We start from the raw sequence: 24,282 nt of genomic DNA on the forward strand, positions 1-24,282 counted from the left end.
ACTAAAATTCAATACCAAGCTTCCCCAGAATTTCCCACTCACTAACCAAGGCAGATCGATACTATGAATTAACTAGAGGCCCAAGGCACAATATTCGTGCATGGGTAGGGTCCCTAGGCCTGGCTAGCAATCAGGGCCAATCTGTGGGGCGACCAGCAGAGTGATTGGGGGAGGCACTGGTGGCACCCACCTTGGCCAGCCTAGCACCACCTGCTCACTGGCTCTGACCTTGCCACCGTCTGTTGCCTCCCTCTGTGGGGCAACTCCTTCTGCAGGCAATCAGGAGGCTCCTCGCTGGCACCTGCCTTGGTTGGCCTGGGGCCCACGGGTTGGGGACAGTTTCTGGATTGAGCGTCTGCCCCCTGGTGGTCAGTGCGCATCATAGCAACCAATCGTCCCATGGGTCCTTCCGCTGTTCAGTTGATTTGCATAATAGGCTTTTATTATATAGGATGGGCCACACACAGGAGGAAGTTAAAACCAATCAGCCCCCACCCTTCGATCAACTAGCCCATCCATTGCCTCCACAAGATCTTCCTTGCTTTACCTCCATCAGCCTCCATTTGGCTTCCTTTTCTTCTGAATCCCCAACATCACTCATAAGAAACTAGACAGTACAATGATTCCAAATGGTCAGCCTATGAACGAGGAGATCACATTTCAATTCCCAGTCAGGGCACGTGCCTCAGTTGTGGGCTTAGTCCCCAGTATGGGGTGTGCAGGAGGAAGCCAATCAATGATTCTCTCTCATCATTGATGCCTTTTTAAGTGTAGCACATACTAGAATGTAACAGGGTTTAGATAAGATATCGATGATATTTCAGGGAAAATAGTAGCAAGTGCCAGGAATACAGGAAGTACCCAATAAATATTCAGCCCCTTTTCTTGCTATTAAAGGACAAGAACTGAGAGTGGATGCCCATGGAGTCAGACACTTGCTTACAGTCCCTCAGCTGGTTGATGGCAGAGCTGACTCAGAGATGAATAACTCAGGAAGTGTCTCCACTGTCTGCTGCTATTAGTAACTCTCTCTCCTGCCCCTGTGAATAAAGCCCACACTGAGTTCTGCGTGGACATGGGGATGTCCTTGATCACCCATCTCTGCCATAGATTCCAAGATGAACTGTGTTTCTGATGCTTTAACATCGCGACATGCTGACTCTGGAGAGAATGCCCCTCCCAGGGTTACCTAGAGGTTCCTCGAGATAATAAAGGACTGACTCAAGCTTCCCCTTAACCTGTGAACACACTTTTCACATGCACACCCACCAAAACTGAGCTTACACCCCACCCCACCAACTTCTCTCACACTTAGGGCTACTATACCAGGTGCCTGAAGACACCCCGGGTAGTACCTAAGTCAAAATCAAAACTGCTCCAATGCCGGGGTCGAAAGCCTCCAGAGTTCCCATCTGAAAAATGAAACTAATAGTCCTTGCTTCCTTCTCCATCCTACCTGGGTTTTCCTTTGCGAGAGGGAGAGCTCTACTGCTCCATCAGACTCTAAAGATGACTGACCTGAGGAAATAAAATTGCCAGAAGCACGGCCACACTAGTCACCTCTAGTCTGCTTCTGACAGATGCCCAAGGACTGCATTCTGGAGGGGGTTGTGGAAATCCCTGTTTGGTCTGGATATAGCCCATTAGGCAGACATAAAAAATGAGGCTTCCATTTTTTGGTGTAATGACATAGGAAGAGGCTCACATGATAACACTGAGTGGAAAATGCAAGTTATAAAATTGTGGTTTTATAAAAAGAATTACGTGTGTGTGTGTGTGTGTGAGAGAGAGAGAGAGAGAGAGAGAGAATGAGAGAATGAATGGGAAAGTAGGGAGGCTGTAACAAAACTTTAATAGGGGGTTTCTCCGAGTGGTTTTAAAAAATACTTTTCTGGCCCTGGCTGGTTTAGCTTAGTGGATAGAGCATTGGCCTGCAGACTGAAGGGTCCCAGGTTTGATTCCTGGGCACATGGACTGCAGGCTCAGTCCCTCATAGAGGGCATGCAGAAGGAAGCTGATCAATGATTCTCTTTCATCATTGATGCTTCTCCCTCTCCCTTCCTCTCTGAAATCAATAATATATATATATAAATTCTTTTAAAAAGACTTTTCTGGGATGGGGTTATGACGCTTTTATTATTGGTAATCACTAGTAAATGCCCTTTTATTTTAAGTCCAAGATCTCCCTTGAAATTGCTCTAGCTTCCCCTTATCCTGCTAGAAGACTGGGAGAAGCAGTTTCTCCAACCTTCTTAACGCCATCAGCCTCTCAAGGTGAGTTTGTCACTGTCTCTTCTTTCAATTCTGGAAAGATGATCTCTATGCAGCTCAAAGGGGAGGGGGCCCTGGCATCCCGTTCGGGCACCTCACTGGTATAAATAGTTCCCGCCGGCCAGATCAGGAGCCCAGCTCATCTCAGATGCCACTTGGCTTCCGGCAGCCAAGTCTGACACTGGTGCCATCCTACACCCGGTCTCTGTGCCCTCGGGACTGTGGCAGGCAAGGCTGGACGGGCCTGGCTGCCTGGCCAGCCACTGAGAGCTTCCATTAAGTAAGGGGACAAATGCAGAAGGCCAAGGGCAGAAGTAGCCTTGGTGGTCCTGACACGATTTCCCCTCCTCCCACCCAGACTTGGGCTCCACCTCTACAGGCTGAGGAGGCCTCATGTCAGCAGGCCCAGGGCCTGGTGTGCAGATAGTCTGACAGCCTTTCCCTGTGGACCTGTCCCCACAGGCTTCCCTGTGGGGCTGATCCCCCCTCCAGAGCTTCCTCAGGACCACGGGGTCTTCCTTGGGGGCCAACGTACTTTGAGCCCAGCAACTACTGGCTGATTCCCTGAATTCAACTTCCTGACTAACACTCCTTCTGACCTTCAGGGGACAGAAGCCCAGGGAAAGTGACTGTGCTGAGCAGGAGCACCCCTGTGAGGCCTCCCCCAGCTCCCTGAGTAGGGCCCCAGCTCAGCAGCCTACACCCCAGGCCCTGTCAACCTGGGGCAGAGTCTCCAGGAGCCACCGAGTGGTTTGTTGATTCCACACTGGGCAGGAACCCTGCATGGGCAAGGCACCTCTACAACTTAGGAAAAAGCACCTTTTTCTCCAGGTGAATTAAGCCATATGCTAGGCACACGGCTTGTCAAGTGAGGGCGAGGGGGTTTCAGCAGCACCTGCCCCCTTGGCTAGTGTTTTTACGCAGAGCCCACCCTGCACATCTGTACGTGGCAGCCTGATGCTAGACTCTAATTTTGTCTTGTTTAACCCTCCCAGCTGCCCTACGAGGCAGGCATTATTTCTCCATTTTATACCCAAGACTAAGGCTGCAAGGCGTAAAGGAACTTGCCCACGGGCACTGAAGTAGTAATTGGTGGCACTAGAAAGGAAACCCCAGGCTTCCAAGAGCCCAGAATCCAAGTCCTGACTCTGATAAGGCATGGCGGGGCCACTGGGGTTTTCTCAGTTAGCAGCCTCTTCCCTCCCCGCCCCCCAAGGCCCACAGCCCCCTTCGGTGAGCTCTGTGCTATTTCTAGAGCCAGAACAGCTGCCGGCTCCAGACAGCACACCCCCCGTCAGAGCTAACGCACAGAAATCAGTCTGAAAACTACAGCCTGACAACAAAAAGGACTGAGTGTCTTCCCATAGAGGCGCAGAGGGAGGCACGAGGGCTCGGCTACTGACAATGGCAGGTGACAGCTCCAGGTGGTGGAGAGACCGGCTCGGCCCCCTGCCTGGACCACGGCCCTGTCTGAGCCACGGTTTTCTCATCTGTCCACAGGGATCCCTGGGCTGTTTGGAGATATGAGAACTGAAAGCTAAAGAGCCTGATGTTGTGAGTGCAACCCGTGTTGGTCTTGTGACGGATCTGCTCCCAGCATGGGCCTCGCTGAAGTGTCACCCCTGGCCTGGGGTGGGAGCTGGGGGTCAGGGCCAAGCCCAAGGTGACACTCCTCCCTACCCCACCAGCAGTTCTGCAGGGCCTCACGTCACATGTCTGGCACATTTCCTGCAAGAGCACATATTTGGGGGCCTTATTTTGGGCCCAGGGCAGGGAGCCCCGACAAGCTCCCCTTGTAAAATGCAGCTCACCAGCCATGGGCCTCTGGGTGTCGAAAGTCAGTTCGATCCCCTTCCTCAGGCACATCGTCCTACTGCTCGTGGGCTTTCCCACCGAGCCCCAGGCGCCCACGCCAAGAGCAGCATCCCAGTGGCCTCTTTTCTTTTTTTAAAAAAAAGTATAGTTGTATTGATTTCAAGAGGGAGGGAGAGCTAGAAACATCAACAATGAGAGAGAATCATTGATCGGCTGTTCACTGCACGCCCCACACTAAGGATCAAGCCCGCAATCCACGCATGTGCTGAGACTGGAAATCGAACTGTGACCTCCTGGTTCATAGTTTGACATTCAACCACTGAGCTACACTGGCTGGGCCCAGTGGCCTCTTCCTGGTTCATGGCTCACTTCAGGCCTCTTCTCCATGCTGTGCCAGGGCCCTGGTCTGGTCTTCTTCCTTCCTGGTTAGTCTGTCTGCAATCCTCTTTCTTGCTGTGTCTGCCCAGTGGCTACAGAGCAGAGGCCAGCCATGGGCAGCCTTCTCACCCTCCGGCCTGGCATTGACGAAGGGGGTGTTGGCTGTGCGCAGCCACATGAAGTGGAAGATGGTGACAGCCCTGGGTGCCTTACTTTCTGAGCCCCTTATGCTGGTTATGGGGTGAGTGTTTGGTCCTCCCAGCCCGACCCCGACCCTTTTTCTTTCCATTCTTACTCCATTCTGTGGCCTCTGCCTTTGCTAAGTGATTGGTATAAAATTCTCACAGATGGTCAGGGTGGCCGGGAGCCTGGGAGCCTGGGAGCCGTGAAGAAGAAGGAGAGGAGGGAGGGTGGGTGATGGCTGCTGAAAGGGGTAACAGACGGTGTGGGGAGCTGATGTGGGGGGGAAAGGAGGTAGGCCCTGACAGGGACCCATCATCTTCTGATCTGGAAACGCAGCCCCCAAGAGGCAGCATCTCCTCCCCAGACTCCTTTGTGTGTCAGAGGCAAAGATTGGGCCAAACCTCGAAGTGAGGATTTTATAGGTGAGGAAACTGAGGCACAGAAAGATTTATGTAAATGGTTATTTGCCCAAGAGACTCGATTCAGACTCAACTAAGGGTCATAATGCTCAGGGGCCCAGGGTGCTCATGGAATGAGACCACTTAAGGAGTATCAGGGCGCCCAAAGCCTGGCCCGCACAGTCAGCCTCCTCCCTGTCTCAGCCCCTGAGGCCCACGCCAGGTGCCAGGAGGGAAGGGGAAGCTGTACCAACTTTGCTTGGTTTTTCCAGCACCCAGCCCAGAACACTCTGCCAAACCCGAGCCTCCGGATTCTTCCCAGCTGGATGGAGCCCAAGAGTGCTGTCCCTTTATTTGTGTATTTATTTTTGTCCCTCCGCAGAGGTGAAATTGACCAGGAAGGCTTAGGCTAAGCCAGGCTGCACCACAGTGCGGGTGCGCGGACTCTCTGTTGCCTGGCCCCCCACAGCTGTCACCACATCTGGAAGTCCATGGTGCATAGTTCTTTCTTTTGGGGTGACCTTGCCACTGAGGGCTCCTCTTTGAAAGGCAGAAATCCCAGGAGCGTTTTTTGGGGGGTAATAATCAGGAAATACTAGGCACAGGGCCTGGGGTAGAGGGTGACACACAGAAGATACAAAGTGGGAAAGAGAATAAAGAACATTATAACCTGAGGAATAAAAATAGATACAGAGGCAGTAAAGCACCGAACAGACTGTCCAATTACAGCAGAAAGACTGAGGAGTGTTGGGGAGGGAGGGAAATAGATCAACTGAAGCACTTGTATGCATGCATATAAGCACACGAATGGACACAAGACCCTGGGGGTTAGGGGGAGATGACGGCATGTGACAGGGGGTAAGGACGAATGGGGGAAAGTCAATGGGGAGAAAAAAAAAGATATATGTACTAATACCCTGTTTCCCCGAAAATAAGACAGTGTCTTATAATAATTTTTGCTCCCAAAAATGTGCTAGGTCTTATTTTCAGGGGATGTCTTATTTTTCCATGAAGAAGAATACGGTACACATTTATTGTTAAATGAAAATAAAGGAAATTTATTACCTGTATATGGTATGGTAGTACGGTAGTTGTCAACACAAATCAGACAAACTGTGAATCCTACAGTATCAAGAATTTACTGTTATTCAATGACAATCATGTCATCATCTTCTGGAACATCATCATAACAATCCAATTCCTGAATTTCCTGGTGAATTTCTTGTGACTCCATTTCTTTCAGAATCAATGGACCAAATCTCTCATGTTTAGCCTAGGGGGCCTTATTTTCAGGATAAGGCTTTATATTTCACTCAGAAGGAAACCTGTAAGTAGGTCTTATTTTCGGAGGATGTCTTATTTTTGGGGAAACATGGTCTATGTAATATTTTAAACAATAAAAAAATATTTAAAAAATGAAATCAATAAAAACATACAAAAAAAAGTGACAAAGAGGAGAGGGGAGACAGAGGCCCTATAGATCACCTTGCCGTAGCGCCAAGGACAGCCGTCATTATGGGAAGGGAACAGTAGTAATTACCTACCTGCATCACTATGGCATTTTATTACAGTCTAACTTCCTCTAACGGGAGCCAAAGACAGGACTACCCAAGACGGAGGACTTGGGGAAAAAGCTAAGGAGAGCCACCCAACCCTGCGTGACCTCCCCACAGCCCAGGAGGGAGGATTCCTCCATCCAGCATGACCCGTCAGTGCTGGGGCCCCAGAGTCACACTGGACGGGGCGAGTGCCAGCTCCTCCACCAGCACCTGGAAGGGGTGACTCAGTTTTCTCATCTGTAAAGGGGGCAATGACAGCAGCCGCCCTAAAGGTCTGAGGGTGAGGATTAAATGCAGTAAGAAGCCTGGCACACAGCCCCCAATAGTGCTTGGCCACGGGCGCCGCCTGTGGAGGTCCATGCCAAGTCTCACCCCTCCACAGAAGCGCCTCCCACTTCCACTCTGAGCTCTTGGAGCACTCACCATCTGGCCCACAAACTTATTGCCTCATTATATACCGTCTTGAAACAATTAGGGAACGATTCAACACAGCATAATAAAGTGCTGAACTGAATTCCATCACTTCCTTCCTGCTCTGAAACGTGTCTATTCCAAACCCCACAGTGTGCAGTGCATGCTAGACACACACACACACACATAGATAGGTCTCAGCTGAGAGGACTCCGGCCCAAGTACCCAGCCCGCAGCTTGGGGCTTGCAAGCTCTTTTCTCCTGTGGCCGTGCTACCCTCTCGCTGGGAAGCCCCTGGCCGCCAACGTGAAGCCGAGCTGCACGGGGAGATTGCTGTCCCAGGAGCAGGCAGCCTCGGTGAGTGGCAGCGTGGCCAGCTCTGCTCCGTCCAGAACCCAGAGGGAAGTGCCCCTGAAGCTACCTTTGCACACCACCCCGTGCCATCCTATCCCAGACCAGGATGCCTGAGGCTGTGCAGAGCCTGGGAGAAGCGGCCGACGAGGCCAGCCTGCGAGGCCACTTGTGGTCTGGTCTAAAGTTAAGAGGGCCTAGGTCCAGCCCAGCTCTCTGGGGCAGGGGTGGAGGGGGCTCCTTGGGGTTAGAGGGATGCCTGAGCAAATGCAGAAGGATTTATGCAAACTGGAGGAGAGTTCTCCGTGTGGGTAATGATAGAAATAGCCCTCTGCACAGACACATCTCACAGAATGTCCAATTAAAGGAGCTATTAGGGAAGGCTTCAGGGAGGAGGTGGGGCAGGAAATGGAAACTGTAGGGAGGACAGGACTCGGATGGGGAGCAGAATGCAGTTGGCACATGCTGAGTGGAGACCTTTGTGCTATGGCTCTGGGCCAGGTTGAGTTCGTGCCTGGGGGATTCCTGCCTCGGCTGCCCTCAGCCCCTGGGACTGGGGGGTCTTTTCCCTGAGATGTCCTGAGGCAGGGGTGCAGCACTGCCTGACTGGCAGGACCAAGTCCACAAGGACACTGCTGCCTTCCACCACCCTCTGAGTGGTCACTGGCCAGGTCAGAGGGGTCAAAGCACTCAGCTGGCCCAGGAGGACAATGCCGCCTCCTTTCTCCTCCTCCTCCCCATCAACCTTTCCCAAACTTGTGAAGCTCTGAGGGGGGTACCTGGGAGGGTTTCTCCCTCAATTATTGCAGAAGTACATAATCTGCCTTCCTGCCTTCTCTCCTTATACAGCCCTCGCCTCCACCTCTGTCTCCCTCTCCCCCCGCTGCCACGCAGAACCCAGGCCACCCTACTACCTGCGCTTCTCCGGAGAACGTCCTCTGACCATTCCAAACTATGAAGGGGTCTGTGATTTCCAAGCGTATTCCCTGTCCGGGGATTAATGTTCAGAGACAATGCCAGGAGAGGACAGGGTGTAATCCAAAGGAATAAATCTCTAAGGGAGAATTCAGGGACAGGGACATTGAAGTCTGCTTTCTTATCCATGGCCTTTACCAGGCCCCTGCCTCATTCCTTCTTCTACTCAGCTAACATGAACTGAGCACCTGCTGCGTGGCCGGTGCTGAGCACTCAAAGATGGAGAGGCACAACAGTGGGGAGACGGAACATCAGCACCTGACGTGAGAACTGCCCAGGAGCTTCCTGCTTCTTCAAAGCGCCCACTTAACTAGAAGCACTTGCCAATTAAAATGTATTCCTATCTGCTCATTAAAGCAGTTCCCCTAAGGCACGTACTGGACAACACGTTGAGATTAAACTTGAAGTTAGTGAAGCTAAATGTCAACGTACGCCTTATCACTCACTTCCCAGCGCGGCCTGGACTCTCCCCAGCTCGTGTCCAGCGAGAACCCCTGACCAGCGCCTTCACGAGCACTCTCTCGCCTGCACTTCCTTTGTGGTCACTGGGACATGCTCCTTCTCCGCGTGGTCACTGGGTGAGTTTATGACTTGGGAGTCGTTTGCTTTTCTGCCCCTCTTTATCTTCTGGTTATATATGTGGCGCCTTCTGACTTCCAACTCTGTTCCACACTTCAACACACCACACAACTACACACACAAAACATGGCGGGTGCTGAGCTCCTCAGGAGGTGAAGGATACCACCGCCTGGTCACACACGCCAGCCATGAGCCCCGGGATGGCCTACTCCGCTCTGCAGGGTCCTCGCCAGGGTGCCCCCGTCCCGTCCTCCCCCACCCCTGCCAGCCTGGTGCCAGGAGCTGCCCTGCCCATTCTGAAGAAGGCGGAGGCTGCGCCTACACTGAGGTAGAAAAATCCCAGCCATATGGGTCAGTTCTGCGGTTTCTCACAGATGTGGGTACTGCTGGGGTCAACCGATAATTGGCATCTGAAATGGGAACTGTCCCAAAGCTGGGGACATGTGGTCATCCCATTTCTAAGGGAGTCCTTGGGGCAATGGCTGTTCTCCAGAAGGAAATCAACTCAGCTGGTGACAACACAGAATAAAGATGTCTTAACTCCCCACCAGCCCGACATGCTGGGGTCTCTGACCCTGAGCCCAGCTGACAGGGAGAGAAGCCTGCCCAATCCCTGAGGGAGGAAGAGAAAAGGGGGTGACAGGAGACAGACTGCAGAAAGGAAGTGGAGGAGAGAGGCAGGAAATGGGACAGAGGGAGAAAAAATGGGACAGTGGACCAAGAAAGGGTGGCAGAAAGAAAGGGAGAGCAAGCATAGGCGAGGCAAGAGAGGCAGAAAAATCAGAGGCAGCATTGCAGAAGGAGGGAGAGAGGAGCTGCTGGCAGTGGAGAAAGCTGGACACAGCCCTTGTGCAGTGGTCTCAGCCCCTGTCCAGGGGCGGCTGCCCAAACCGGCCCCTGGGAACCAGTCCCATCTTGCTCAGTGGGTTGGCACTTTCCACGGAAACCTGTCCACGAGCTCTGAACCTTCCTAGGCAGGCAGACACTTGCTGATGTGGCAAGTCCACCCCCATATGCATGGGCAGGTCTCACAGCAAAGGGCCCACGCTGGAGCCTCAAAATTTGGAAGGAACAACTCTGGGCTCCTCACTCTCGCTGTGACATCCCAGGGCCAGAGGCTGGCCACAGCCCCCAGCACACACCTGCGGGAAGACCTGAGCTCCTGACAGGCACTGACTCCGGTCCCGGCCCACAGGCTTGTCTGTGGACACCTCCCCCACTGAGTGCTTATATTACAGCCATATCTTTTATCTCCCAAAGCATTGGACAGAATCGTGCACACTGGGGGTCCCTGAAGAACACACTGCTTCTCTGCAGGGGCAGTTTAGTGTTTTGGTGTCCATATGAACAGACGCTCAGGCCTCTTTCCCAGGGCAACAGACTAAGAGTCAGCTGGTACTTACAGATGCAAAAATGAAGGAACAAAACAATTTAACCAGCCCCTGGAAACCCTCGCTGGCAGGTTCCAGCCACACCCAGCTCCAAGCAGAGCGTGCATCCTGCCGGAGAATATTCTGTTTTCTTTCATTCAACAAATGATTACTGAACTCCCACTGCTGAGCATGCACTCTGAATCACTGATTTTTAGCTCCAAACACCACAGCTGATCGAGAAGAAATAACCACGTGATGGTAGGAATGTCAAATCTCAGTTGCAGTCTTGATGGAACTGGTCCTTCCCCAGCCAAGGTCACCCTGGCCAGTGGGTGGAGCCATCGGAACCGCCTTCACAGTGGGATTTCAGAGGAGCAGGGAGCCCAGCTGCCACCCACCCCTGCTGCCACCCCCACACACCTGGACACACCTGCAAGCTGATAGTCCAAATCCCTGCGGCAGGTATGGACTGAGGCCCCACCTCAAATGGAGGCCTGAGGCCCAGGCTTCTCCCAGCCCACCCCCAAGAGAAGGGGGCCAGTGAGTGCCTACTTGGTTGTGGTTGGGTCCTAGTCCTCAACCCACATGGCAAGGACACAAGTCAGGACCCCAAGATTCAGTGAGCTTTGAGCCACTGCACCAAGCTGGCTTCTTCCCGGAGGGCAACTCTGGGGGTGAGCCATGGGGTGGGGGCTGCAGGGTCACCCCGACAGGCGTCCCCCTCCCTGGTCATTCGCCCGGGTCTGTACCTGGAGCTGGAGTCACTGCCGCCGGGTAACTCTGGGTCGTCCGTGACATTAAAGAGCCCCGTCCAATTGTCCAGCTGGTCGTCACTCTGCCAACCAAACTGGAGGCCTCTGGCAAGAGAACGAGGCAGTCGGTACGCAAGCTCAGGTGCTGGGGGAAGCCTGTCTACCAGAGAGCCACATGCTGTCGTGTGCCCCGTGGCACATGACTTCGATCAGACACTCAGTGGGGACGAGGGTGATGGCCAGCCGTGGGGACGATGATAATAAACCTTTGCAGGGTTCTCTGCTTGTCAGCAACCCCTCGTCGCACCTTTACCGGCAGAGCTGAGGTTTCCCATTGCACACACAGGGAAACTGAGGCTCAGCCAGGTCCAGGTGACCGTGCCTTCCTGCCTCCCAAGTGGTGGGTCCCTCTGTTCCCACCTCTAGAGACCTATCCCACAAGAGCCTCTAATCACAACACTGTCCTCAGAGGCCAGACACACTGCAAAGCTTTTTCATGAAACCTAGGTTTCCAACCCAGGACACACCTCCTAGTTTAAGACGTTGAACTCAAAGCACAAGGTCCTCTCTGCTGCCTCCCCAAACCTGGCTGGAAGGATAGCAAAGGCATAAATAAGGGCCTGGGCTTGGAGCCAGGGATAGCAGGGGGCTAGGGACAGCTCTGGGTGAGACGAAAAGCAGGTGGGGAGCCCTGCCTGTCCACAAGAAGCAAGTCTGTTCCCCTCGCACAACCCAGGAAGCCGGGGTGGTTCCATCGTGCCCTCACTCTCCCTTCACAACTCCCCTCGGACCGTTAGGACTGTGACACATCCTGGCTAAGCCATCTCATAACCACCCAACCAGACGTTAATATTTATGTTCCCGCAAAATGCTTCACCAGAGAGCAGAGTCGGAGAACTGAAGGGGAATGAGGGAAGCTGGGGAAGCGAGGGTGTGTGTCCTGCCTGGCAGGGTAAGTGCCTGAGCGGCAGTCGCCTGCTGCCAGTTGGAAAGGTAGGAAGAGAGTCATCCCCCACCCCCAATAAAATGGCACTGCACTCAGGTTCCCAAAAGGTGCTAGAAATTCAGACTTCACTCTCCCAAATTCTCCACGCTGACCCACTCATTCAAGCTTGAAACACACCGCCGCAGCCTGGCACCCCCAGGGCAGCCCCCTCCTTATAGCATCTTGCTGGATCCTGACCTTAGTCCAAAGAGGGAGACAAAGTGGGCCTCACCCATCACAGATGAGGAAACTAAGGCAGACAGTGGGAAGTGGCCGCTCAGCCAGCTCAGGACCTGGAACCCAGGAGTCTTGACTCCCAGTTCAGCTCTCTGGCTAGGAAAATTCTGGCTCCCATCCCACACAGCACCCCTTGGGGTCCCTCAGCGTGGCGGCTAGGTCAGTGACCTCAGCTGCCGCCTCACACACCACAGGTGCCCACCATTGCAAAGGCCCCACAGAGGGAGCCTAGGTGGGAGCCTTCGGAGCTCTGCCTGCTCCACCCCGTCCCTCCCACTGCACAAAGCATGCAATAGAAATGCAAATGACTGAGTTATCTTGTAATCAAGATAACCTTGTAATCATAGCAAGTTTGGCTCCGTTTGAAAAAGATAATAACAAAAGAGGAAAATCATTCACAAAACATCAGTACTTGGGGGAGGTGGGGGGTAGAGGGGGTTAACCTACTGCATTACTCATTTGTATCCTCTCTCCCCTGGTCCAAGAAGGGAGCTCAGCTTCATTACCCCTCTGACTTTAGGGCCATGGGGGCGTTGGGGCTGAAAGAAGCCCTGCCAGGCCGTTCTAAAGAAAAGCAGGAGGCCTTCGAGCCTGGGGAGGTCTGGGTGGGCCACAGCTGAGCAGAAAGTTCCTCGGGCCCAGGAAGCCCCGCTGCTGTGGTGACTTGGGGTTCCTCCCCTAGGTCTCCCCTCAAATGGACAGCAGGACCCATGGAGACTAATGAATGCTTCGGGACCTCAGGAGGCTAGGCCCAGGGCTCTAGAAGCCTCCAAAGAGCAGTGAGCAGATTGGCTGAGGCTGGGGTGGCCTGGGAAGTCCCCCCAATCTCTGTTCCTTAGGAGCCTCCATGACCTTCACATGACCCTGAGGAGGGTGAGGGAGAGGGAAGGCTCCTCAATAATGACAGACCAAATTTCCCACCAGCTGTGGCTAAGGTTTGGTCTTTTTCTTCTTAATCAAAAGAAAAGGAGGCAATGAGCCATTCCTTTCAAACCGAGCTTGCGAAATGAAATGCATAAACACGCTTCTATTATTAATCAGCAAATCACTTGCATTGTGCCTCACAGCTGACTGAGGATATCTTGGCTTTATCCATTCGTGCTATTTTTATTTTATTATATATGTATACATATCAAATATTCATTGTGTTGTATTGGTCTAAACTTATCGCACAGCCATGCCAGGCTGGGGGCTGGGGTTCAACGGTGAGCAAACTACCAGGAGCCCTGCCCCTGGGATGCTCAGTTTCTACTGGAGGGAGACAGATGTAGCAATCAGGAACTAAGAGGCGACAGGATGTGTGATGGGTCAGACAGTGGAAATGCTGCGGGGGAAAAAAGGAAAGGGAGGCAAGGGGGGCAGGTGTTTGAGGTGAGTAAGGGGTGCTGCTCCACATGGGGTGGGCTTCTTCCGGAGAAGGTGCGTCTGAGCAGGACACCAAGTGGCTGATGCGCCTGGAGGAGGATAATCTGTTGCAATGGCCCTGGGCAAGAATGTGCCTTATTCTGGGGCTGGCAAGGTGCTGCGGGCAGCTGGGGCCGGGTGGGTCAGGGACAGCTGGGGCTGGGTGGGTAAGGGGCAGCTGGCAGGTGATGTGGCATCAGTTCAGAGATGCAGCGCCCCCTTCCTGTGGTCCCTCAAAGCCATCTAGGGGGGAGGTGGGCCCCATGTGCTGAGGAGCACCTGGGAGTCTAGTGCTGGGCCCTTCCTGGGCACCCAGACTGCTCTCTTCTGCCTCCCACAGTGCTCTGCCCTCCCCAGGCCACAAGGGGGGAGGGGGCAGGGGACACCTGGCAGAGAAGGTGCTGGGACCTGCCCACCCAGGTCAGAGCGGAAAGGCCCGCCAGCTGGGACACCTTCTCAGCAGGATGAATCGGCACAGTGACCAGTTCCACGTGCCCCTGCCTGTCTTGGCTCCTGACTCACTGGTGACTCATGATTTCCCTGAGAAGCATCAGATGCTAACATTCCCCCGCCTCCAGTCCGAAGAACCTCGGGGGGAAAGGGAAGTGGGTTCATCCACAGGGTTCACCTATGGGGCCCTTCATTTGGGCAACAGAGAGGATGCTGAGTGAGGGCCTCCTGGGGAAGAAGAGGAACAGGCTACTCCTCAGGCTGGTCCCCACGCTCTCCATCCCCAGAGGGGAAAGGAGGAGGGGCAGAGCAAGTGGCAGGCCCTGTAGATGGGAGAGTCTACAGGCAGCAGAGGACTGGCTTCTTTGAGAGACCCCGGCCTGCGACCAAGGTGCTGGTAAGCAGACGAAGCCACCGCCCCCCCTCCGGTTCTAAGGCCTGTGGCTACTAAGTGGCTGGGGCAGGACTCCAGGGGAGTCCAGAACTGGCAGTGTCAGGGTGGAGCAGGAATGGTGCACACAGGGGCACACAGCCATGGGAAGGGTCCAGAGAGAGAAACTGGACAAGCTCCAGGCACAGCTCTGGTACCACCTCCCCAGCCCCTGCCTCTGCACCCCAGAGGAACCTGGGCCCCTCCCCGTAGGCCAACCTCTCAACAGTCCAGCTCCCTGGCCTGACATCCCAGACCTGCAGTGCCTGTCCGATCTCCCCTGGGGCCAGAGCCACACGCGTGGGCACCTAGACCATCCACTAAAGCCAGGCCCCTTCCAGCTGCTCTTTGTTAAATAGTTAGTCAACATCGATGAGGCGCACACACCAGCTGTCCCCTGGCCCTGGGGCCCAAACTGTGATGGTACCTGGCTACTCACCACCCTGATTACTGTCTCTTCTGAAACCTACAAGATTTATAGTCTACGCCACACAACTATGAACATATTTGAACTGTCTTACATATTTTTCATATTTGTCTCTTTCAGTGTTCTGGAAGTTCCTCAAAGACATGAATCATAGCGAATAATTCTTTAGTAGCATTCCCTCTTCCCAGACACAAAGCTGAATGCTCCTTGGTGTTTAGAGAAAAGCTTTGGGACTCCCTTTGTACACATCCATTCATTCAACCATGAATGTCAGGCACTGTGCTAAATCCTGAGAATTCAGGAATGAATACAACATCTCTTACAAGGGCCTTACAAGCTGTGTGGCCTTATACAAGTTACTCGCCCTCTCTGAGTATTAAGTGAGGATGATCATATCTGTTTAAAAGGACTATGGTGAGGATTAAATGAAATAATCCTCATTCAGGATTACCTGCTTAGGTCAGAGCCTGGCTCATGATCTCTTACTGGATGTTAATAATTAATATTTTTACTTGATGAATCCGTCACATGTATGGGGGGATTGGGGTGGAGCAGGGGAATCCTTACACATAAGATTAAGGGCTAAATTAGAGAATTACTGGGTGGGAGATATTAGATGAGAAGTGAATGGGCCTGGATAAGTCAAAGAAGAGAAGCCAGATCCTCTAAGTCTTAGAGTCTAAGAGGTAAACATTTCCAGAAAGTACAGGTGTCAAAAAGAAACAGACTAGAAAGAAATGGGCAAAGGAAGAGAGTGAGAGGGCAGCGCTGTGTCCCTGGGAGACGCTGGGGAAGGGACAAGAAGCTACTATCTACCACTAGGGTCAGTGAGCAAGCAAGGCTCCCAGGGTACAAATGAGGGCGGCCCCATCTCAGACTCAGTTTGACATGCTTGACAGGGTCAGCACCCAAGAGGGAGCCTCCTTCAGTTTTGTCCCCTTGGTGCCTTGCTGCCTCCCCCTCATCCCAACCCTGCAGCAGGTACTCGGTAAAAGCTTGCTCTGACCAGCAAAACTGTTGTTCGGACAGCATAGGACACACCCCAGGTGGCTGTCAGCTCAGCTCCTTCCTCCTCTCTAGGGCACCCTCTCACTCCGGATCCATCCTCCATCCCATGGTCCCCATCTCCAGGGCTGTGCTGTTCCTCCGGGCGGTGGGACCGAAGTCTCTATCCCTGGTGGGGGACATTGGCTTGGTGATGATGGCACTTGGAATACATACTTTGGACATAGCACCAAGTCAGGTTGTACTTTTCCTTGACCCAGTTTCTTAACCTCAAGTCTCAGGCCGGCACGCAGGCGGCCCAGATTGGCGCCCGGGAGACGCAGGAGAGGAAGGTGAGGGAAGACAGCACACCGCACCGGACAGTCTGCTCTGCAAAGGCGGACAAACGTCCAGCTCAGCTCCTGGCCTGTGCAGCCACACAGAAAGCAAGAGGGCAGCGCTGTGCAGAGGTGCTGAGTCCTAGGAAGCCAGAGCCCGAAGGACACTGTGGGCTGGGGACCAGAGGAGAAGCAGGATTGGACTGGCAGAGAGGCGGCTGAGAAGCCATGCAGTGGGGACACTGGGTGGGTAAAGGCACAGCCTCAGGACAGCCGTGTTGTAGGTCCGAGACCCCTGCCTGGCTGACAACAGCAATTCCCTCCTTAAAGAGTGGGGCTCAGGCCCAGACTGACCCCAGGAGTGAGACTTGTGTTTGGGGAGGAGGCCCTTCCATTTCCTTCAACATGACAGATGGAAAAAGCCTCCGTGGCAGGTGCCACTTCAGGAGTGAAGGGTTCCTTCCTCACCTGCCCGGGTGCAGGGAGCTGGCACCCAGCTCTCGGGCCCCTCTGGGAACCTGGGAATTGTCTCAGGGGAGGAGAGTCAACTGGGCCAAGGTCACACCCTCTTCCAGAGGCAGAGCACATCCAGTGACTGAAGACTCAATACAGAGGCATGAAGGCCTGACTGCGGGGCTCCCAATGGGGTGGCCAGGGCCTTTGCGGGGACAGCACATGGCTCAGTTTCTCCCTAGGCTCAGTCTCCTTTCTTCAGGTGTAGATTCAAGAACACATCTTACTACTCAGCATGCTGCTCGCATCTCTGGTTGAGGGACTGCTTTCCAGGAACCCCTCAGCAAGTCCCCACTAAAACACTGAAAGAACGCTTAAAATGTGTATCGATGCCTTCCTAAACGGGGGAATAATCTGGCAAGGAATGAAGTAGTAGATGAGTTCTAAGCCAGTAGCTGCCTTAGGGATCTGCCAATCCCCATAATTCATGCCTTCCTTTTAAAGGCCATTATATTATTATAACAAGCAAGTGCTAACCCAATGGAAGCTGTCTCACTATATTATATTAGACAAAATGTCTTAAAGCATTACTAGAAATAAAGCCACTATATTATAATAAAAGATTCCGTTCATTAGGAAGACGATAGATCTAAACTGTATGCATCTAATCATATCACTCCAATCTGCACACATACAAAAAAAACTGATAGGAGAAACTGATAAATCCACTATCATGGAGGAAGATTCCATCACACATCTTTTAAAAATTGATAGATCAAACAGAACAAACAGAAAACATCAGTAAGGATACAAAAGAATCATATTTTTTAAGTATACACAAAATAGTTATAAAAATCAACCACCTACTAGACCACAAAGCAAATCTCAATAAATTCTCAAAGATCAACATTATAAATACCATGTTGTCCTACTACAATGCATTTGGGTTCAAAATTCAAAAAGATAACTAAAGCCCTAGCCAATTTGGCTCAGCAGGTAGAGCGTGGGTCTGCAGACCAAAGGGTCTCGGGTTTGATTCTGGTCAAGAGCATGAACCTTGGCTGCAGGCTCCTCCCACACTGAGCCCTAGTCAGGGCTCATGCAGGAGGCAACCAATTGATGTGTTTCTCTTACATCAATGTTTCTCTCTGTCTTCCCCTCTCCCTTCCACTCTCTCTCTCTCTCTCTCCTCTAAAAAAAAAAAAAAAAAAAAAAAGTCAATGGAAAAATATCCTTGAATGAGGATATAACAACAACAAAAAGATAAGTTTTTTTTTTTAAAGGAAGTATTTGGAAATTTTAGAGCATTTCTAAACTTATGAGTGAAAAAAAGATAATAGAAATTAGAAAATACTTGAAATTCAAAATAATGAAAGTACTTCTTGTAGTTACTATGTGTATGACCTTGAACAATTACTTAGCCTCACTGTGCCTTAGTTTCCTCACCTATAAAATGAGAGCAGTAATAGTATCCATTACTTGTTAGAATTCACTTGGACCAGGACCTGGCATGTAGTAATGCAATATAATTCTGAGTTGTTATCATCATTATTTCAAAATTGAATGGCTATACCTAGAGAACTATTTAAAGGACATCACATAACCTTACAAATTTGCATTAGAAAATAATGAAGACTAAAAATTAGAGAGATAAGCATCCAACTTAAGAAGTTAGACAAAGAACCGGCCTCAGGGTCAGGGTGGCTCCATGAAGTACTAACCAATGGTGAGGCCAAGTGCTGCAGTGTGGGTAGGACCACACATGGGAGAGGTGAGAGGAGGCGGTGCCATATCTCTGCACCTCTGCTGCTGCCTTCTTTAGTTCTGGATGTGCCCTAACCCAAGCTTATCCTTCCCTCAAGGACCCACTCAGGTTCCACCTCCTCCAGGAAGCCTACCCTGACTACTTCAGTCCAGTCGTGCCTCCCTCCTCGGACATTTTAACACTTGCTTCATAGCTATCTCGTGTGGTCATTTTGTTTCCCCAAACAGAATTCAATCCCCCTGAATACCAGGACCACATTGTTCTGGCACCCTTCCAGAATCAGGCACATATAGGCTTTGCTTGCTTCATTGGATTAACCAGGTCCCTGGAATAAGGCCAGGGGAGGTGGTGTCTGAGACCTAGGGGCCCAGGGTCTCTGTGTGAGGGAGGATGAGAACAACTGGAATGCCCACTGAACCCCGAGCAGCTAGCCCATCCACCCAGGACCGGGGAGGGCTTGCCAGAGCAAGCAGTAGCAGTTGAATTGACATTTGCCGTGGTCACTGATATTCTCCCACTTTTGATAAGACGGCAGGGATCCCTGTAGCCCCTTGGGTTCTGGGTAGATGCCAGCAGGAGGCAGGAACCCAGAGCCACCCTGCTGAGGAGCAAGTGCAGCAGGGGAGGGCTGCATCAGGCTACGTGGGGCCCTGCTGTCCTTGACCATGGACATGGTTAAGGGAGGGGGCAGTAACCAACTGAGCAAGCAGGCCCAATGGGCTCCAACAAGTCAGGACATTCTCGGGAAATGTCCTTTAAAGCCACAGCACCATGCTCTTCACCTGCCCCCCACCAGGAAGAACACTGCCTCCTGCCTCGGACATACCAGAGCAGTGGCGGTCTGGAAGCAAATGTCCAGACAAGGGACCTCACATCCCCAGCCCTGATACATGGAAGGAGGTGGCTGGCTTTCCTACTGGCACTAGGGTCTGGCAGCAGCCTCACTCTCCCTCTCCCACGTGGGCGGCCCAGAATGGGGGCCACAAATGATGAAAAGAAGGATTGTTGTATTACTTGGAAGTTTAGGGGATAAATGGGATGTTTACACCTCGAGAGAGGCGTGTTGTTTTCTATCAGCCTGGGGGAGGCACGGTGAGCAGTGAGCATGCGGAGACACTGGCCGCAAAGGAGAAACCTCCAGCAGAAAGGAGAGGGGGCTCTTTGCAAAGGAGGTTCTGAGAGGCGCTGGTTCCCAGGCCCTGAAACCAGGCGGAGTCACTAACCCTAAGCTCTCCTCCTCAGCAGGCAGGGCAGAGCGGGCCTCAGCCTCCGTGACAAGTCCCACTGCTCCTTCCGTTAATGGAGTTTGCTGATGGATTAGGGGATCAGGGGGGAGGAGGATGCAGAGCACAAGGAAGGGAGAGTTACTCCTGGGGCAGGTCTGACCTTCTGCGGAAGGATGGGAAAGGACCGTCTGTTTCAGAAGGGGTCAGGCTGTGAGTTTCACAGACCCAGAGAGTTCCAAGTTCACCCTCGCTGTCGCATCACATCAGCGCACTATCCCCCCGACGCTCCTGGGGTCCCCACCAGTTCAGGGCTCGCCAGGCAATCCACTCCGGTGTTGAGCCTCCTTCTCCCGGGAGCCTGCCCTCCAACCATATGGCATGGCGCTGCAGATCTGGGGGACATCCATCTGGCCCCTGCGGCCACTGGGGACCGTCAAGCGGATTGACCGTCAGCGCGGCCACTCCGAATTCTAACCTGTCCCCAATTTGTCACAACCGAACAAAGTTGCTGCGCCCCTCGGGCGGGCCGCGCTGGGCAGGCGCTCTCTTCTGGCTGGGAGGAGAGATGCGCTTTGGGGCACCAGCCACCATGGCCAAAACCTACCATAACGCGGAGGTGCCCGGGGCTAAGCGCAAACCCCACGGTCACCCACCCCCCGGTCACCCACCCCGGGACGCGCCAGGCTGGACGCCGCAGACGCCACCCGGGCTCGGCGCTCCCGCCCGCGCGCGGACTCTCTCACCTCTTGATGTAGTTCCTGCCGTATAAGATCTGTTGCAGCAAAGTCACCAGGGCGAAGGCGCAGATGAAGATGAAGAGCAAAGTTCGGTTCCCCAGCAAGTCCCTGTTCACCGAGGGGTCCGCGTAGCGCATCCTGGCGGCCACGGGCGCGCGGTGGGGCGTGGCGGGCGCTGGCGCCCGGGGTCCCCGCAATCGCGCGCGCGAGGGTCCGGGAGCGGGATGCACACGACCGACTAGGCAGTCAGGCGGACGAGGACTTCTTGGGGCAAAGTTTCCGGCTGGCGTAGCGGGCAGAGGGGGCGACCGAGCATCGCCAGCACCGGGGCAGCGTGCAGGGCAGGGCTGGCTGCAGGGAGCTCGGCGGCACCCGGGCCTTCCCTCCACCGCCTTCACCTCCACGCGCCGGTGCCCGGCATCTGCCGATTTCCCGGCGGCGAGGAGCAGCTCCCGGCGCCCCAGCGAAGGGCTGCCCCTCCCGCGGAGGTGGCGGCCAATGAGGAGCGGGGCCGGGCGCCGTCCGCCCGCCCGTGCGGCTCGGAGCGGCTCGGAGCGCGCGCACCGCCCCCTCCGGTCGGCCGGATCGCGGTCACCCTTCGCGGCGCCCGGCCCGGGAGCGCCGGGTCCGATCCCTGCAGCAAGGGAGCGCGGAGGTTGGCCTTCGGTCCTGCGGGTGGGAAGTCGGGGGACAGGACGCCCGGACAGTCTGGCTGTCGGGCGGTGCAGAGGGGGAGGGGAGCCGGGTTTGAACAGTAGAATTTAAAAAAAAAAAAAAAAAAACGGGGCAGGAAAGGAGAGGGAGGCCGGCTGCGGCGCCGGGCTCGCTGGAGGGGAGCATTTGCATGCGGCGCGCCGGGCACTGAGTCACCGCGGCCTGGGCCCCGCGCTCGCGGGGAGGCTTCTCCGGAGGATGCGGAGCAAGGTCAGCCCTTCAAGGACGCGCGCGGCTCCTGCATGCTGATGGCCCCCGGCGCCCGGCTCCTGCCAGGAGGCAATCCTTGGGCTCTCGCCTCCTCTCCCTCCCAACTGCAGCTCTTGGCTGCTCATCAAAGACCTTGTTGTCACCGAGACACTGGGACCTTGTCTCGTCGCTGGAACCACTCGTAAATCTTGGGCCGGGCAGCTGGCCGCCTTCGAGGACCACAGTCCCCGGAGCGTTACTAAGTCCCTAAGTAGAAAGGTTTGTACTTCAAGAGTGCATACCAGGGAAAATAAACACAAATGCAGAGTCAAGACGTGCCTCTTCAGAAATTCTAACCCCTGAATGCGCTCCCCTTGCCTCTCCCGGCCTCCTCCCCATCCCGCCCCCAGGCTAACGACCGCCCTGTCATCCCGACAGGCAGCCTCCCCGCGCCTGAGGGTCACAGTGCCCGCGGGGCGTCGCCACTGAGCCCTGGCTGGAAGATTTTGGGGCGCCCCTTCCCAGGGCCTCCAGTCTCTGGGTACAGGGAGGGTCTTCTAGAATCAGGTCAGAGATTCAACTCTGATAGCATCAAGAAAAGGAACTTTGGCGGAGAAGTGCCCAGACTCCAATGCTCTGGCCTTGGCATTTAATAGTTTCCTCTTTTTAAAAGAACATGTGTATTTTTATTGACTTCAGAGAAGAGAGAGAGAGAGAGAGAGAGAGAGAGAGAGAGAGAGAGAGAGAGAGAGAGAGAGAGAGAGAGAGAGAAACATCAATGATGAAAGGGAATCATCAATGGACTGCCTCCTGCACACCACACACTGGGAAGGGAGCCTGCAACCCAGGCATGTGCCCTGACCAGGAATCAAACGGTGTTCTCCTGGTTCATAGGTCAATGCTCAACCACTGATCCTCGCTGGCCAGGCCAGATAGGGTTTTTAACTAAAAAAAATAAGACATAAACATTTATATGGCCCATTATTATAACAAACCTGATATTTGTTTGTGTCTTACACATCAGAAGTGCTTGCTCTTGCATATATTAGTTCATTAGCGCATCCTAGCCTCTGGCTGTCCTACCAAGAAGTCTTTGGAGTCAGAAATGCGGCTCTTTCTCCCATGCACACAGGCAGGGCTGGCTTCCTGTGGGAGGAACCAGTGCCTACTCTTAACCCCACTCTTGGCTTACTGGTCCATTCTTGCTGTCTTCCAATTCATGATAAGTTTTTTGAACAAGGAAATCCTCACTTCCCTTTGCCCTGGGTGACACAAGTTATGTGACAGGTCCCAGTTGGCAGAGTTCCCATTTTTTGCCTAGCTGGTCCTCACCTGCAGAGTTCATGAGTACCAGCATCATTTCTCCAGGCAAGGTACCCTTGTTTCTCTATTTTCCTCTTTATATTCTCCACCCTCATCAGGTACCCACTCTGATAGTTGTCTCTAAATGCATACTTCCTTGGGAGGGGAGAAGGGTAGAATCTATTTGAAAGTAATAAACCCATATTATTCTAAAAAAAATACATCTTGCTGTGTTTTCATAAGCTGAACACACCCATGTAACCAGGACAAAGACCAAGAAAGAAAACATTATCAGCCCCCGGCCCCAAACTCCCTCCTTCCTTTTTCTAGTTACCATGGACTCAGTGGTAGCTACTATTTGACTTTTTAGCTTCAAGGATCAGTGCTTCCTGTTCCTGTACTTTATACAAATGGCATCATGCATTAGATATACTTTCACATCTGACTTTTGTTCACCACCAATTGTGATTCATGCACATGTTGTGTGTGACAGGCAGAGTTTCATAGGATGGCCCCCAAGATTCCATCAGCCTCTCTTGTACACACACCTTCTCGAACATTAGTCAACCGGATATTCACTAGGTGCTGCTGTGACGTCCTTTTGCAGGTGTAATTAAGGCCAGTGTTTGAGGAGACTGTTCTCAATGGACCTGATCACATGAGTCCGTGGCTTTTCTTGGAGAAAGAGATTCGAAGTATGAGAGGGATGGACATGAGGGAAGTTCTACATTGTTGGCTTCAAAGACAGAGGGGTCCACCCGGCAAGAGATGCTGCTGGCCTCCAAGAGCCTAGACAGGCCCTGGCCCACAGCCAGCAAGGAAATGAGAGCCAGTCCTCCAATCACAAAAGACCCTGGATTCTGCCAACAACCTGGATGAGCTTGGAAAAGGATTGTGGATGAAAAATGGCGACATACCAACCCTGGCAAGCTCAGGGGAGGGCTGTTTCAAAGACTCAAAGACCAAAAGGAACCACATAGGATGGTCTGAACATAAAGATTCCTAACTAAAAGAAAGCCACGGCAGCAGGCACATCCCAGGCCTGATACTTCCTTGACAGAAATAAATCTTTATTTTTTAAGTGACCCTGTCTATTATCTTTTTGCACCTAAGAATGTCAGATTAATTTCCTTTTCCAGACCGCTCAGGGTATACCCTCCACACCAGAGAGGCCACAGGGCCTCTCATTGTTATCTTGTTCCCCAAATGCCATCTCTATGTGCTGTAACTGTTGTTAACTATCCTATACCCACCAATGTAAGAGAAGTGTTTATCTCTTCGTTTTAATCTACCACCAATGTATTTCATGTAACTCCCCTTACATCTCCTTCTTTGATTCTAATATATAAAATAAGCTGTGAAACAGCCATTCTCTGGAGCATTTTGCTTCCCGGCAATTGACTCAAACTCATAAAAAATTCTCTCCAGGTTTGGACTTTCATACTTGGATAGGATCCTGCAATCCAGCCACCCACACCTTAAATTTAGCCCATGGGGCCCTTAGAAAACCTAGCTACATCGTGCCCAGATTTAAGGCCTACACACCTGTGAGCTGGAAAATGTGTTTTATTGTCAGCCCTAATTTTGTCTTTTGTC

General features: G+C 52.9%; 1 protein-coding gene across 4 annotated transcripts in view; it reads right to left on the reverse strand.

The window, feature by feature from the left end:
• The window catches only part of ST8SIA5 (ST8 alpha-N-acetyl-neuraminide alpha-2,8-sialyltransferase 5), a 43,360-nt gene extending 22,298 nt beyond the window's left edge, over positions 1-21,062 (reverse strand). The window contains exons 1-2 of one of the 4 annotated variants that reach the window (XM_036418678.2): positions 20,488-21,062; positions 11,043-11,150 (exon numbers count right to left, since the gene is read on the reverse strand). In XM_036418678.2, the coding sequence (XP_036274571.1) occupies positions 11,043-11,150; positions 20,488-20,618 (239 nt within the window). In that variant the 5' untranslated portion in view covers positions 20,619-21,062. The remainder of the gene's footprint in view (positions 1-11,042; positions 11,151-20,487) is intronic. The other 3 variants (XM_036418677.2, XM_045574494.1, XM_036418679.2) reach the window with 3 other exon arrangements.
• Between the last annotated feature and the right edge of the window lie 3,220 nt (positions 21,063-24,282).

Source organism: Pipistrellus kuhlii, unplaced genomic scaffold (genome assembly GCF_014108245.1).
Source record: "Pipistrellus kuhlii isolate mPipKuh1 unplaced genomic scaffold, mPipKuh1.p scaffold_m20_p_6, whole genome shotgun sequence".
NCBI classification, from domain to species: Eukaryota; Metazoa; Chordata; class Mammalia; order Chiroptera; family Vespertilionidae; genus Pipistrellus; species Pipistrellus kuhlii.